The sequence below is a fragment of the Balaenoptera borealis genome (genome assembly GCF_965194805.1).
Source record: "Balaenoptera borealis genome assembly, chromosome: 4".
In the NCBI taxonomy this organism is placed as follows: domain Eukaryota; kingdom Metazoa; phylum Chordata; class Mammalia; order Artiodactyla; family Balaenopteridae; genus Balaenoptera; species Balaenoptera borealis.
The window spans coordinates 32,597,431-32,612,956 of NC_138861.1; the positions used below are offsets into that span (position 1 = coordinate 32,597,431).

General features: G+C 39.3%; 1 protein-coding gene across 2 annotated transcripts in view; it reads left to right on the forward strand.

The window, feature by feature from the left end:
* LOC309628175 (uncharacterized protein) overlaps window positions 1-15,526 on the forward strand; it is a gene marked incomplete at its 5' end in the record, with an annotated part of 34,276 nt that overhangs the window by 1,349 nt on the left and 17,401 nt on the right. The window contains 2 exons of one of the 2 annotated variants that reach the window (XR_014244211.1): window positions 868-2,319; window positions 2,839-2,951. Coding sequence is in view for 1 of the 2 variants with exons in the window: in XM_082390902.1 (XP_082247028.1) it covers window positions 856-906 (51 nt within the window). The other variant, XM_082390902.1, reaches the window with a different exon arrangement.

Below are 15,526 nucleotides of genomic sequence, written 5' to 3' on the forward strand. Positions count from 1 at the left end.
AGTGGTGATCACAGCCCATCCACCTACGTATCTGATGACCTTTTTCTCACTTCTTTTTTACAGCCAGGAGATCTTCAGATAGCTGAGCAAAAAGAGTCTCCTCTTCCCAGATGATGGGAGTTTACTAAGCTCTGCTTTGTCGCGGAAGCTGGACAATCCTAAGGACTTCTCCCTTTCCCAATGAACAAAGCATTCAAATGAGACTTTCTTGTGGGGACTTCAAATTTTTTACTTATGTAGCTCGCACTTGGATTGCTGAATTCCTTCAAATGGCCGAGGGAGCACATCCCAGCCATTTTAATGAGGCTGCCTCTGTACCCGTTGGTGTCCTACCGGGTGGGCTCTGGAGAAATGGAAGTCTCCCTTCACATTATCACACTGACTGGTCTTCTGCCTCTTTAGGAAACATTTTACATCTCTAGGCATTTGTGGAAATGTCATATTTTTAACACAGACTCAGAAATGTCATTTGGCACCTTTGGTCATGGTACAGTGCCTTCAGTCATGAAAATCTATTGCAAATTTAAAAAAATAAACAAGATTGCAAATCATACATATGTATAATTATTAATTTTATATTTATATAATATTAATATTTTGAAGTGCTTCCATAGACATCCTTTTATTTTATATGATTAGCATTTTTTAAAACTTCACTAAGCGCCTTCATACTGGCTTTTGAAGTGTCCTTATCATGCTGCTCAAAGCTGTGGCTAGACATCTCTACCTTAGCCCTAAAATGTGGTCTTAGCACTTTTTATCTGTTGGTGCTAAAATGGTACTTACTTATATAATTCGTGCGTTCATTCACTCATTCATTCAAAGTGTAATTATTGTATGTCTATTCAACTCTAGGCCCTGAGGACAACAAGTGAACATAACATACCAAAATCTCTGCCTTCATGAAGATTAAAATGTAAAATTAAGGGGGCTTCCCTGGTGGCACAGTGGTTGAGAATCTGCCTGCCAATGCAGGGGACACGGGTTTGATCCCTGGTCTGGGAAGATCTCACATGCCGTGGAACAACTAGGCCCGTGAGCCACAACTACTGAGCCTGCGCGTCTGGAGCCTGTGCTCCGCAACGAGAGAGGCCGCGACAGTGAGAGGCCCGCGCACCACGATGAAGAGTGGCCCCCGCTCGCCACAACTAGACAAAGCCGTCGCACAGAAACGAAGACCCAACACAGCCAAAAATAAATAAATAAATAAATTTTTTTTAAAAAAGTAAAATTAATAATAAAAAGAACTTACAAAAATTTGCTTTGAGAACAAGATTGGACACCAAGAGGAAAGAAGAAAAAAATTTTTAAGTCCTTAGCTATTTTCTGGGGTGTTTTTTTTTTTTTTCTGGGGGGGTTTTTTGGGGTTTTTTGGGGATGATTTAGAGCACATTCTGTCCAGGAAATCAGGACTTCCATTATGATAATGAATTGTGATAACCTATGGTAAAAGAACACTGCAAAGAACCAAAGAAATTACAAGCAGTTTATGGCAGTTTGCCAGTCCCATACTGTTAACAGCTCACTTATTAAAATGTGGCTTTGTTTAAAAAAAAAAAAAAAGACAATCAAATATGCCCGAACTAGAAATAACAGATAAAGAACCTAATTAATCCAACCAGTTCCTCAGTAAAATAGGTGAGTGTTTTTAGCTTTCAATTCATTCTCATTGGTTTTAAGCCTAAGGATTGTCTCAGACCACTTAAAGAGGCATTCGACAGATGTCTAGATAAGATAGCAGTAAGTGACTTCACAGTCTTTATGTCAGCTGAGATCTCCTACCGCCCCCCACCCCCATGGAAAAGTTCTACTCCAATAGGGTTCTGATGGGCCACTTTGGAGCAATCAGTGGGTTTACTACTTAGTGGGCAGATCTGATTGAAGCAAAATTGCGAGGGTAGTAAGTTTGTCTTTGGCAACTCTCATCCCCATTCCTACATGTTTCCATCTTTCCTGCTCTATCACCTTCACAGTGGTGTATTTTCCGCCGTATCCTCACTCCTTTCCCAGTAAGTCCTCTACTTTGTCTTCTAGGGACTTGCTTACCCTTGGAAATACCATGGAGTCTTAGGGATTTTATTTCTGCCCACACCCACCTCCCAACTGCAGTGCCCACAACTTCATGGCCCAGTTCTCCCAGAAGTAAGGGCATGAAGGCTGCAGAACACTAGTCCTACTAACCCGCCCATTGCCCAGCAGCACCAGGAGTGGTCAGGCCAGTAGAAAATTCAGTTCTCGTTTCAGCAGAGAGAACTCACCCAGCAGATTAATAAAATGCTGAAGAAGCCAACTCCTTCTCTTGCCTTCTAGATGCTGAAGGTAACATGTCAACGAGGACTTTTTTTTTTTAATGCCCAGACCTTCCCTGTCCAACCTGGAAGGGCAATATTTCTAGGAGAGTATTTGGGATTTCTAGTATCCAGTGAGGTAGAAGGAGAAGGGTAACCAGTTGGGATAGGGAAGAGTAACATTAACATTGTTTCAAAGATCCAAGCCTTTGCAGTAGCTTTGATATCTGATATAGAGACCTTCACAATGGATCTGAGTTGCGACTCCAACTGGAAAAACTAGATCAACCAGTCACCACAACCATCTAGTCTGCAAGTAATGGAGTTAATTGATGGTACAGAAGCCACAGTTTTGTTCTATCAGCTGTAAGTGGCTGAACAGATCTGCAGCCAGGACCATCCTTAAATAGAGTGGGATTTGAGGGAAAAGATTCTGCAAACTATATGTAATAGTTCTACCTTGCCTCCATTCAGTGGATCACTCCACCTTTGAATTCTGAGATGCCCTGGAAATCAAAACTGAGTAAAACATTATTTCTCTTCATGTTAGAGAAACTGTGGCCAGATGACCTCTGTCAAATGCATCTGTGTTCCTGGAATCAAAGAAGAAACAAAGACAACAACTTCTCCAGGGGAGAAAAATGAAGCAAGGTATTAGCAGAGGTTTGTTTTCTGATTAACTGTCGTTGAAAATGGAACCTTGTAATGATTGGGAAAGAGTGACAGGTAAAGAACTTAGACCACACGGAAGGGTGAGTAGACCCTTTGCCTACTTCACTCTCATCCACTACAAGTTCCCTGAGGCCAAGACTGTGAGATCATTCTTATATCCCCAGGCCTAGCACTGGGGCCTCTGTAAATGCTCAAAAAGGAAACACTTACAAGACTCCTGAGTTTCTAAACTTCAGAAAAGTTTAGAGATTTAGAAAGGAAAGGACTTTTAGGAGACCCTGAGTACAGTAATGCTGAGCTCCTCATTTTGTATACAAGGAAACTGAAGCTCAGAAAAGGGAAGGGACTTGACTTGGAAGTTGGTCTTATTGTTCAGGAAACTATTATGACCCCAAACTTAATTGCAATTTTTCCTTCTTTCTGCACACATTATTTGTCACATTTTTTTCTCAAGAATTAAAATAATTTCTATTTATATAATGTTTTCATGGCCATTATCTATCACTGTGGTCTGGGTGTTGGGATCCACTGATTGGCTAGAACTGAGTCACATGCTTACCCTGGGAAGGTGGTGACAGAGGGGAGGGGTCAGAAGGTGTGGGGTAGTCCCTAAAAGAATACCAGAGAACTGTTATCAGAATAAGGTGAATGGGCTGTGGGCAAGCCTGCACAAGAGATCTAATGGAAAACCTACTTTTGACAATCTCTTTCTTCTTTTTCTTTTCTTTTTTTTTTTCTTTTTACAATTTGTTTTTTAATGACTATATCTTCTTGGTTGTAATTTTATATTACATAGATATAACATATTTTGTTTTGTTTAATGCTAAGAAACCTAGTGGTTTGATACTTTTGATAATGAAGGTCAGAAGTCATTTAATTTACCTTAAAAAAAAAAAAAAAAAGAGAGAGGTTATTGTAAGGCTTAAATAGACTAAATTAGGACCAGAGCCCTTCAGGAAGTTCTGGGACCAGTTTGTGTCTCTGCCTCTGTCTCTCTCACTCTCTCTGAATCTCTGCTTCTCTGTATATATTTGTTCTAGCATCTTTTCTCCACCAACCAACCTCTTCTCCTTACCCATAGTTTCTGTTCCCTCACAACTCATGACTCATGAGATCCTCTCTGGATTTAGCTTTCTGTTATTGCTTTCAAGCTATAGCTCCCACCATTAACTAAATAGTTTATCTAGGTATTTCATACCTATAACTCATGAGAGAGAAATTGATGGGCTCACCTTACCTTTTCATCCAATGACCAGGTTGTTGCCCAGCTTATGACTGGCTGCCATTTGGTCAGATGACCAAAACATGGCAGCTATGTATGTATGCATATTTTGTGCAACTGATACTTCACAAATTTTCACTTAAAGATCATTTTTAGTATAAAATGAGTCATTTTGAGAGTTGACTTGGCATTCAAATACTCTACTAGCCGGGAAATGTATGAGGTCTCCCCTCTTTTACATAAGCCAAGCAGCCATATCAATGAAGGCAAACACTCTTTAATGTGGTATATAGTTGTGGACTCTGATGATTGTAAAGTAGCCTCAAATAGCCTCCTCATTCTTTTTAGGGATGAAGTTCCTTTTGCCCCCACACAGTCATGCTGTTCTTTTGCCAGTGACCCATTTGTCCATTTTATCTCTCATGAAACACACACACACACACACATACACACACACACACACACCCCACTATGAATAGTATTTCTTAAATCGCCACAGGTACTAGTACCAAACATGTAAATATAGGTAAAAAGCAGATTGGGACATTGATATCAAGGTAACAGTAGTTTGTTTTTTTTTTTTAAATTGCACACATGTCTATAAACCTAATAAATAGGTTTTTTCTATTTTTAAAATAGAAGAATACAAACTTTTTTCCTTTTAGGGTAAGAATCAATATTTTTATTGACCTTTTTGAAATAAAATTTTATTTGCATCCATATGTTTTTATGAAAGAAAATTTTTATTCAGATTTTCTATTTCAAGACTTCCTAAAATGTTGGGGGGTAAAAATGCTGAGCTTTAGAATGGGATCAAAATTAAGTTGTTATCAACTTAAAATAGACTTTTATAGATATAAGTTGTTATATGTAAGCCTCATGGTAACCACAAAGCAAAACCTGTAGTAAATACACAAAAGATAAAGAGAAAGGAGTATAAGCATACCACTAAAGAAAGTCATCAAATTACAAAGGAAGAGAGAAAGAGAAGAAAGGAACGGTGAGGAACGAAACAAAAGCAGCTAGAAAGCAATTCCCAAAATAGCAATAAGCACATGACCTATCAATAATTACTTTAAATGTAAATGGACTAAATGCTCTAATCTAAGACATGGAGTGGCTGAATGGATTTAAAAAAAACCCAAAAATCCAAAACCCACATATATGCTGCCTAAAAGAGACACACTTTAGATAAGAGACTGAAAGAGAAGGTATGGAAATCCATTTAAATGGAAATCAAAAGAAAGCTGGAGTAGCTATACTAATATCAGACAAAATAGACTTTAAAACAAAGACTATAATAAGAGAAAAAGAAGTGTGTTACATATTGATAAAGGGGTCAATCCAACAAGAAGATATAACATTTGTAAATAGTTAGGCACTAAATTTAGGGGTACCAAAATATATGGAGCAGGGACTTCCCTTGTGGGCCAGTGGGTAAGACTCCAAGCTCCCAACGCAGGGGGCCCGCATTGGATCCCTGGTCAGGGAGCTACATCCCACGTGCATGCTGCAACTAAGAGTCTGCATGCCACAACTAAGACACCTGCATGCTGCAACTGAGTCCACATGCTGCAACTAACGATCCCGCCCGCTGCAATGAAGATCCGCGTGCTGCAACTAAGACCCAGTGCAACCAAAATAAATAAATTAAAAAAGAAAAAGAAAAACAAAACAAAATATATACAGCAAATATTTACAGACCTAAAAGAAGAAATACATAGCAATACAATAATAGTTCAGGACTTTTAATACCCCACTTCCATCAATGGATAGATCATCCAGACAGAAAACCAGTAAGGAAACTTTGGATACAAACTACATGTTAGACCATATTTATGGGACATTCTATCTCACAGCAGCAGAATATACATTCTTTTCAAGTGTACAAGGAACATTCTCCAGGAAAGATTATATATTCGCCTACAAAACAAGTCTTACTTAAATTTAAGAAGATTGAAATCATATCAAGCATCTTTTCCAACCACAGTGGTATGAAACTAGAAAACTGGAAAATTTGCAAATATGTGGAGATTAAATAATATGCTACTGAGCAACCAATGTGTCAAAGAAGAAATCAAAGAGATAAATTTTTAAAATACCTTAAGAAAAAAGAAAATGGTAATGTAACATATCAAAATTTATGGGATACAGCAAAAGCAGTCCCAAGAGGGAAGTTAATGGTAATAAATGCCCACCTCAAGAAATAAGAAAAGTCTCAAATAAACAACCTAACTTTACACCTCAAGGGCATTATGCTAAGTGAAATAAGTGAGACAGAGAAATACCATATGATCTCTCTTATATGTGGAATTTAGAAAGCAAACAAACAAAACCCAAGCTCATAGATACAGAGAACAGATTGGTGGCAGCAAGAGGTGAGGGTTAGCAGGTGGGAGAAATGGGTGAACTGTGAGGGGTTTTTTTCAGTTTAAATAAATTGAATTTAAAAAATTTAAAAAACAACCCGAGGGGAAAATTGCAGTTTCCTTTTCAGAATAATACAACTCAGCTCTCTTTCTATTATACTGACAACATTCTCATTTGAGAAATACTATAGTCTATCTTGAATCTCAAATCGTCAAACATTTTTATATGTGTTTGACTAAATGATTTATAAGAAAGAATACCTAGGCACCAGTACTAACACAAAAGAACAACTTACTACCAAAGCCCTCTAACTGATGAATTATATTTAAACCCTTTACCTTTTAATTTCCAGCTTCTCAGAACTTTCAAACAAGATTACGGATCATAAAATTTATATGATCTGAATACTCGAAAGTCTTTGAAAAACTTTAGATATAAAACATGAAATGAGAAAAGGAACTTATTCACTGCACTAAAGTAGAAATAACAGAGTTCCGATCACTTAATTCCCCAAGGATAAGCATGAGAGCTGGCTGTCGAGCTACCTTTATCAGAAATGAGGAAAAGGCGAAAAATGACTCGCTATTTATTTGTCCCAAGGTTCTCAGCACTCTCCTTAAGCATTTATCACTGAGGTTTCTTTTACAGGATGTACTGCCCTTCTATGATGTCTTTTATTTCTTCTGTAAAATACAGACCTAAATAGGCATTTCCATCATAAAATTGTACTGGTGAGAATTTTTTTTTTTTTTTGTCACTTGCAATCCTCTTATAGGCTGTGAAATGCAATCTTCCATAAAAAGAAATGTGTTAAATCACACTGATTTCTATTCCAATGAAAATTACAGTTTGCTTTTAATGGGGATGACTCAGTCAATCAAATTGAAAGCTGAGACATTCTGTCCCTGAACGGAAGTTTTAAAAACATAATTTCTTCTTTCTTCCCTTACACAGAACCACCCCTCACTCACCTAAAGAACACTGAGGTAGAAGGCACATATTGAAAAAAAAAAATGAATACCTATCAAATGCATCTTTCTCTACAAGCTGGGGCCTCGGGTTTTAACACAAAATCTAAAATTAAAATCTATCTCAGATGTGCCAATAGAAAATCACAGAATTCTAAATAAAGTTAGCTGGTTGGTGGTTAGATGAAACAGTGCTGCATTAGAGATTAGATCTGATCAAATCATCTCTATGTAACTATCTTCACGGCTACATTGGGACCCCCGAAGCTGGTGTCACATCATATATAGGCTTTACCAAAACGTGGAACAAGTAACCATCTATATTATAAGATGTGTGTGTATGTGTGTTTAAGAGGGGGTCACATGAACTATTTTACAAATTTAAATATCTCCAGTTAATATTCCTTCTGATATTTAATTTTTAATCACACAAGTAAATCATGTTGATTATAGAAAAGTTAGAAAACACAGATAAGCAAACATTTTTAAAGTTGAAATCTACAGTGTATAGTGTAATTTTCTTTCCAAACAGACATGAGTTGACACTACACATAGACTTTTGTAACTTGCTTTTGGTGCATAACAATATTGTGAGCGCATCCTCAGATTATTTTATTTTATTTTTAAAATATTTTTTTATTTATCTGGCTGCGCTGGGTCTTAGTTGCAGCACTCAGCATCTTGGCTGAGCTGTGCGGGATCTTTAGTTGTGGCATGCGGGATCTAGTTCCCTGACCAGGGATCAAACCCAAGTCCCCTGCATTGGGAGCGCAGAGTCTTAACCACTGGACCACCAGGGAAGACTCATCCCCAGATTATTTTATTTTTTTTAATTTTTTTAATTTTTATTTTATAAATTTATTTATTTATTTATTTTTGGCTGAGTTGGGTCTTTGTTGCCACACGCGGGCTTTCTCTAGTTGGGGTGAGCGGGGGCTACTCTTCATTGTGGTGCATGGGCTTCTCACTACTGTGGCTTCTTTTGTTGCAGAGCACGGGCTCTAGGTGCGTGGGCTTCAGCAGTTGTGGCATGCAGGCTCAGTAGTTGTGGCTTGTGGGCTCTAGAGTGCAGGCTCAGTAGTTGTGGTACACGGGCTTAGTTGGTCCGCAGCATGTGGGATCTTCCCGAACCAGGGCTCGAACCCGTGTCTCCTGCATTGGCAGGTGGACTCTTAACCACTGCACCACCAGGGAAGCTCCCCAAGATTATTTTAAATGGACATTTATATCATTAATTTTATTGACTGCATATTATTTATTTGATGGACTTTCATTTATTTAACTTGTTTGCCTTAATTATTTGCTTCTTTAAAATATTATAAGTGAATGTCTGATCAACATGTTTGGCTATGTATCTATGCATATTTGTCCAATTATTTTCTTAATATAGACTCTTAAAAGTGGAATTTCTGGGCCATCTAGAATGCATCATTTTTTTTTAACATCTTTATTGGAGTATAATTGCTTTACAGTGGTGTGTTAGTTTCTGCTTTATAACAAAGTGAATCATTTATACATATACATATGTTCCCATATCTCTTCCCTCTTGCATCTCCCTCCCTCCAGCCCTCCCTATCCCACCACTCTAGGTGGTCACAAAGCACTGAGCTGATCTTCCTGCGCTATGCGGCTGCTTCCCACTAGCTATCTACTTTACGTTTGGTAGTGTATATATGTCCATGCCACTCTCTCACTTTCTCACAGCTTAACCTTCCCCCTCCCCATAGCCTCAAGTCCATTCTCTAGTAGGTCTGTGTCTTTATTCCCATCTTGCCCCTAGGTTCTTCAAGGCCACTGGTTTTTTCTTAGATTCCATATATATGTATTAGCATACTGTATTTGTTTTTCTCTTTCTGACTTACTTCACTCTGTATGACAGACTCTAGTTCCATCCACCTCACTACAAATAACTCAATTTCGTTTCTTTTTATGGCTGAGTAATATTCCATTGTATATATGTGCCACATCTTCTTTATCCATTCATCTGTTGATGGACACTTAGGTTCCTTCCATGTCCTGGCTATTGTAAATAAAGCTGCAATGAACATTTTGGTACATGTATCTTTTTGAATTACATTTTTCTCAGGGTATATGCCCAGTAGTATGTATGGTAGTTCTATTTTTAGTTTTTTAAGGAACCTCCATACTGTTCTCCATAGAGGCTGTATCAATTTACATTCCCACCAACAGTGCAAGAGGTTTCCTATTCTCCACACCCTCTCTCGCATTTATTGTTTCTAGATTTTTTGATGATGGCCATTCTGACTGGTGTGAGATGATATCTCATTGTAGTTTTGATTTGCATTTCTCTAATGATTAATGATGTTGAGCATTCTTTCTTGTGTTTGTTGGCAGTCTGTATATCTTCTTTGGAGAAATGTCTATTTAGGTCTTCTGCCCATTTTTGGATTGGGTTGTTTGTTTTTTTAATATTGAGCTGCATGAGCTGCTTGTAAATTTTGGAGATTAATCCTTTGTCAGTTGCTTCATTTGCAAATATTTTCTCCCATTCGGACGGTTGTCTTTTGGTCTTGTTTATGGTTTCCTTTGCTGTGCAAAAGCTTTTAAGTTTCATTAGGTCCCATTTGTTTATTTTTGTTTTTATTTCCATTTCTCTAGGAGGTGGGTCAAAAGGGATCTTCCTGTGATTTATATCATAGAGTGTTCTGCCTATGTTTTCTTCTAAGAGTTTGATAGTGTCTGGCCTTACATTTAGGTCTTTAATCCATTTTGAGTTTATTTTTGTGTATGGTGTTAGGAAGTGTTCTAATTTCATACTTTTACATGTAACTGTCCAGTTTTCCCAGCACCACTTATTGAAGAGGCTGTCTTTTCTCCACTGTATATTCTTGCCTCCTTTATCAAAGATAAGGTGACCATATGTGCATGGGTTTATCTCTGGGCTTTCTATCCTGTTCCATTGATCTATATTTCTGTTTTTGTGCCAGTACCATACTGTCTTGATTACTGTAGCTTTGTAGTACAGTCTGAGGTCCGGGAGCCTGATTCCTCCAGCTCAGTTTTTCTTTCTCAGGATTGCTTTGGCTATTCGGGGTCTTTTGTGTTTGCATACAAATTGTGAAATTTTTTGTTCTAGTTCTGTGAAAAATACCAGTGGTAGTTTGAAAGGGATTGCATTGAATCTGTAGATTGCTTTGGGGAGTAGAGTCATTTTCACAGTGTTGATTCTTCCAATCCAAGAACATGGTATATCTCTCCATCTGTTTGTATCATCTTTAATTTCTTTCATCAGTGTCTTATAATTTTCTGCATACAGGTCTTTTGTCTCCTTAGGTAGGTTTATTCCTAGATATTTTATTCTTTTTGTTGCAGTTGTAAATGGGAGTGTTTTCTTAATTTCACTTTCAGATTTTTCATCATTAGTGTATAGGAATGCAAGAGATTTCAGTGCATTAATTTTGTATCCTGCTACTTTACCAAATTCATTGACTAGCTCTAGTAGTTTTCTGGGAGCATCTTTAGGATTCTCTATGTATAGTATCATGTCATCTGCAAACAGTAACAGTTTTACTTCTTCTTTTCCGATTTGGATTCCTTTTATTTCTTTTTCTTCTCTGATTGCTGTGGCTAAAACTTCCAAAACTATGTTGAATAATAGTGGTGAGAGTGGGCAACCTTGTCTTGTTCCTGATCTTAGTGGAAATGGTTTCAGTTTTTCATCATTGAGGACAATGTTGGCTGTGGGTTTGTCATATGTGGCCTTTATTATGTTGAGGTAAGTTCCCTCTATGCCTACTTTCTGGAGGGTTTTTATCATAAATGGGTGTTGAATTTTGTCGAAAGCTTTCTTTGCATCTATTGAGATGATCATATGGTTTTTCTCCTTCAATTTGTTAATGTGGTGTATCACATTGATTGATTTGCATATATTGCAGAATCTTTGCATTCCTGGGATAAACCCCACTTGATCATGGTGTATGATCCTTTTAATGTGCTGTTGGATTCTGTTTGCTGGTATTTTGTTGAGGATTTTTGCATCTATGTTCATGAGTGATATTGGCCTGTAGTTTTCTTTCTCTGTGACATCTTTGTCTGGTTTTGGTATCAGGGTGATGGTGGCCTCTTAGAATGAGTTTGGGAGTGTTCCTCCCTCTGCTATATTTTGGAAGAGTTTGAGAAGGATAGGTGTTAGCTCTTCTCTAAATGTTTGATAGAATTCGCCAGTGAAGCCATCTGGTCCTGGGCTTTTGTTTGTTGGAAGATTTTTAATCACAGTTTCAATTTCAGTGCTTGTGATTGGTCTGTTCATATTTTCTATTTCTTCCTGGTTCAGTCTCGGAAGGTTGTGCATTTCTAAGAATTTGTCCATTTCTTCCAAGTTGTCCATTTTATTGGCATAGACTTGCTTGTAGTAATCTCTCATGATTCTTTGTATTTCTGCAGTGTCAGTTGTTACCTCTCCTTTTTCATTTCTAATTCTATTGATTTGAGTCTTCTCCCTTTTTTTCTTGATGAGTCTGGCTGATGGTTTATCAATTTAGTTTGTCTTCTCAAACAACCAGCTTTTAGTTTTATTGATCTTTGCTATCGTTTCCTTCATTTCTTTTTCATTTATTTCTGATCTGATCTTCATGATTTCTTTCCTTCTGCTAACTTTGGGGGTTTTTTGTTCTCCTTTCTCTAATTGCTTTAGGTGTAAGGTTCGGTTATTTATTTGAGATGTTTCTTGTTTCTTAAGGTAGGATTGTATTGCTATAAACTTCCCTCTTAGAACTGCATTTGCTGCATCCCATAGTTTTTGGGTTGTCGTGTTTTCATTGTCACTTGTTTCTAGGTATTTGTTGATTTCCTCTTTGATTTCTTCAGTGATCTCTTGGTTATTAAGTAGTGTATTGTTTAGCCTCCATGTGTTTGTATTTTTTACAGATTTTTTCCTGTAATTGATGTCCAGTCTCATAGTGTTGTGGTCAGAAAAGATACTTGATACGATTTCAATTTTCTTAAATTTACCAAGGTTTGATTTGTGACCCAAGATATGATCTATCCTGGAGAATGTTCCATGAGCACTTGAGAAGAATGTGTATTCTGATCTCAAATCTGAATGAGATCCTTGCTGGGTAGAGTAATCTTGCTTGTAGGTTTTTCCCTTTCATCACTTTAAATATGTCCTTCCACTCCCTTCTGGCTTGCAGAGTTTCTGCTGAAAGATCAGCTGTTAACCTTATGGGGATTCCCTTGTGTGTTATTTATTGTTTTTCCCTTGCTGCTTTTAATATTTTTTCTTTGTATTTAATTTTTGATAGTTTGATTAATATGTGTCTTGGCATGTTTCTCCTTGGATTTATCCTGTATGGGACTCTCTGTGCTTCCTGGACTTGCGTGGCTATTTTCTTTCCCATGTTAGGGAAGTTTTCAACTATAATCTCTTCAAATATTTTCTCAGTCCCTTTCTTTTTCTCTTCTCCTTCTGGGACCCCTATAATTCGAATGTTGGTGCATTTAATGTTGTCCCAGAGGTCTCTGAGACTGTCCTCAATTCTTTTCATTCTTTTTTCTTTATTCTGCTCTGCAGTAGTTATTTCCACTATTTTATGTTCCAGGTCACTTATCCGTTCTTCTGCCTCAGTTATTCTGCTATTGATCCCTTCTAGAGAATTTTTAATTTCATTTACTGTGTTGTTCATGATTGTTTGTTTGCTCTTTAGTTCTTCTAGGTCCTTGTTAAATGTTTCTTATATTTTCTCTATTCTATTTCCAAGATTTTGGATCATCTTTACTATCATTATTCTGAATTCTTTTTCAGGTAGACTGCCTATTTCCTCTTCATTTCTTAGGTCTGGTGGGTGTTTGCCTTGCTCCTTCATCTGCTGTGTGTTTCTCTGTCTTCTCATTTTGCTTAACTTACTGTTTTTGGGGTCTCCTTTTCGCAGGCTGCAGCTTCATAGTTCCCGTTGTTTTTGGTGTCTGTCCCCAGTGGCTAAGGTTGGTTCAGTGGGTTGTGTAGGCTTCCTGGTGGAGGGGACTAGTGCCTGTGTTCTAGTGGATGAGGCTGTATCTTGTCTTTCTGGTGGGCAGGTCCATGTCTGGTGGTGTGTTTTGAGGTGTCTGTGGCCTTATTATGATTTTAGGCAGCCTCTCTGCTAATGGATAGGGTTGTGTTCCTGTCTTGCTAGTTGTTTGGCATTGGGTGTCTTGCACTGTAGCTTGCTGGTCGTTGAGTGAAGCTGGGTCTTGGCGTTGAGATGGAGATCTCTGGGAGATTTTCACCATTTGTTATTATGTAGAGCTGGGAGGTCTCTTGTGGACCAGTGTCCTGAACTTGGCTCTCCCACCTCAGTGGCACAGCCCTGACGCTTGGTTGGAGCACCAAGAGCCTTTCATCCACACGGCTCAGAATAAAAGGGAGAAAAAATAGAAATAAATAAATAAAATAAAATAAAATAAAGTTATTAAAATAAAAAATAATTATTAAGAAAAAATTTTTTAAAGTAAAAAAAAAAAAAAAAAGGACAGACAGAACCCTAGGACAAATGGTAAAAGCAAAGCTATACAGACAAAATCACACAAAGAAGCATACATATACACACTCACAAAAAGAGAGAAAGGGAAAAATATATATATGTCATTGCTCCCAAAGTCTGCCTCCTCAATTTGGGATGATTCGTTGTCTATTCAGGTATTCAACAGATGCAGGCACATCAAGTTGTTTGTGGAGCTTTAATCCGCTGCTTCTGAGGCTGCTGGGAGAGATTTCCCTTTCTCTTCTTTGTTCGTACAGCTCCCGGGGTTCAGCTTTGGATTTGGACCCGCCTCTGCGTGTAGGTCGCCTGAGGGCGTCTGTTCTTCGCTCAGACAGGACGGGGTTAAAGGAGCAGCTGCTTCGGGGGCTCTGGCTCACTCAGGCCGGGGGGAGGGAGCGGTACGGAGGAGGCGGGGCGAGCCTGCGGCGGCAGAGGCCGGCGTGACGTTGCAGCAGCCCGAGGCGCGCCGTGCGTTCTCCCAGGGAAGTTGTGCCCGGATCACGGGAGCCTGGCAGTGGCGGGCCGCACAGGCTCCCGGGAGGGGCGGTGTGGAGAGTGACCTGTGCTCGCACACAGGCTTTTTGGTGGCGGCAGCAGCAGCCTTAGCGTCTCCTGCCCGTCTCTGGGGTCCGCGCTGAAAGCCGCGGCTCGCGCCCGTCTCTGGAGTTCGTTTAGGCGGCGCTCTGAATCCCCTCCCCTCACGCACCAGGAAACAAAGAGGCAAGAAAAAGTCTCTTGCCTCTTCGGCAGCTGCAGACTTTTTCCCGGACTCCCTCCCGGCTAGCCGTGGCACACTAACCCCTTCAGGCTGTGCTCACGCCGCCAACCCCAGTCCTATCCCTGCGATCCGACCGAAGCCCGAGCCTCAGCTCCCAGCCCCGCCCGCCCCGGCGGGGGAGCAGACAAGCCTCTCGGGCTGGTGAGGGCTGCTCGGCGCCGCTCCTCTGTGCGGGAATCTCTCCGCTTTGCCCTCCGCACCCCTGTGGCTGCGCTCTCCTCCGTGGCTCCGAAGCCTCCCCCCTCCGCCACCCGCAGTCTCCGCCCGCAAAGGGGCTCCTAGTGTGTGGACACCTTTCCTCCTTCACAGCTCCCTCCCACTGGTGCAGGTCCCGTCCCTATTCTTTTGTCTCTGTTTTTTCTTTTTTCTTTTGCCCTACCCAGGTACGTGGGGAGTTTCTTACCTTTTGGGAGGTCTTCTGCCAGCGTTCAGTGGGTGTTCTGTAGGAGTTGTTTCACATGTAGACGTATTTCTGATGAATTTGTGGAGAGGAAGGTGATCTCCACATCTTACGCTTCCGCCATCTTGAAGCTCCTCCCCCTAGAATGCATCATTTTTTAGATGTAAAATTATATTTTATTTTATTTTTTATTGAAGTATAGTTGAGTTACAATATTGTGTTAGTTTCAAGTATACAGCAAAATGATTCAGTTACATATATATATATTTTTCACATTATTTTCCATTATAGTTTATTACAAGATATTGAATATTGTTGCCAGTGTTAAACAGTAAATCCTTGTTGC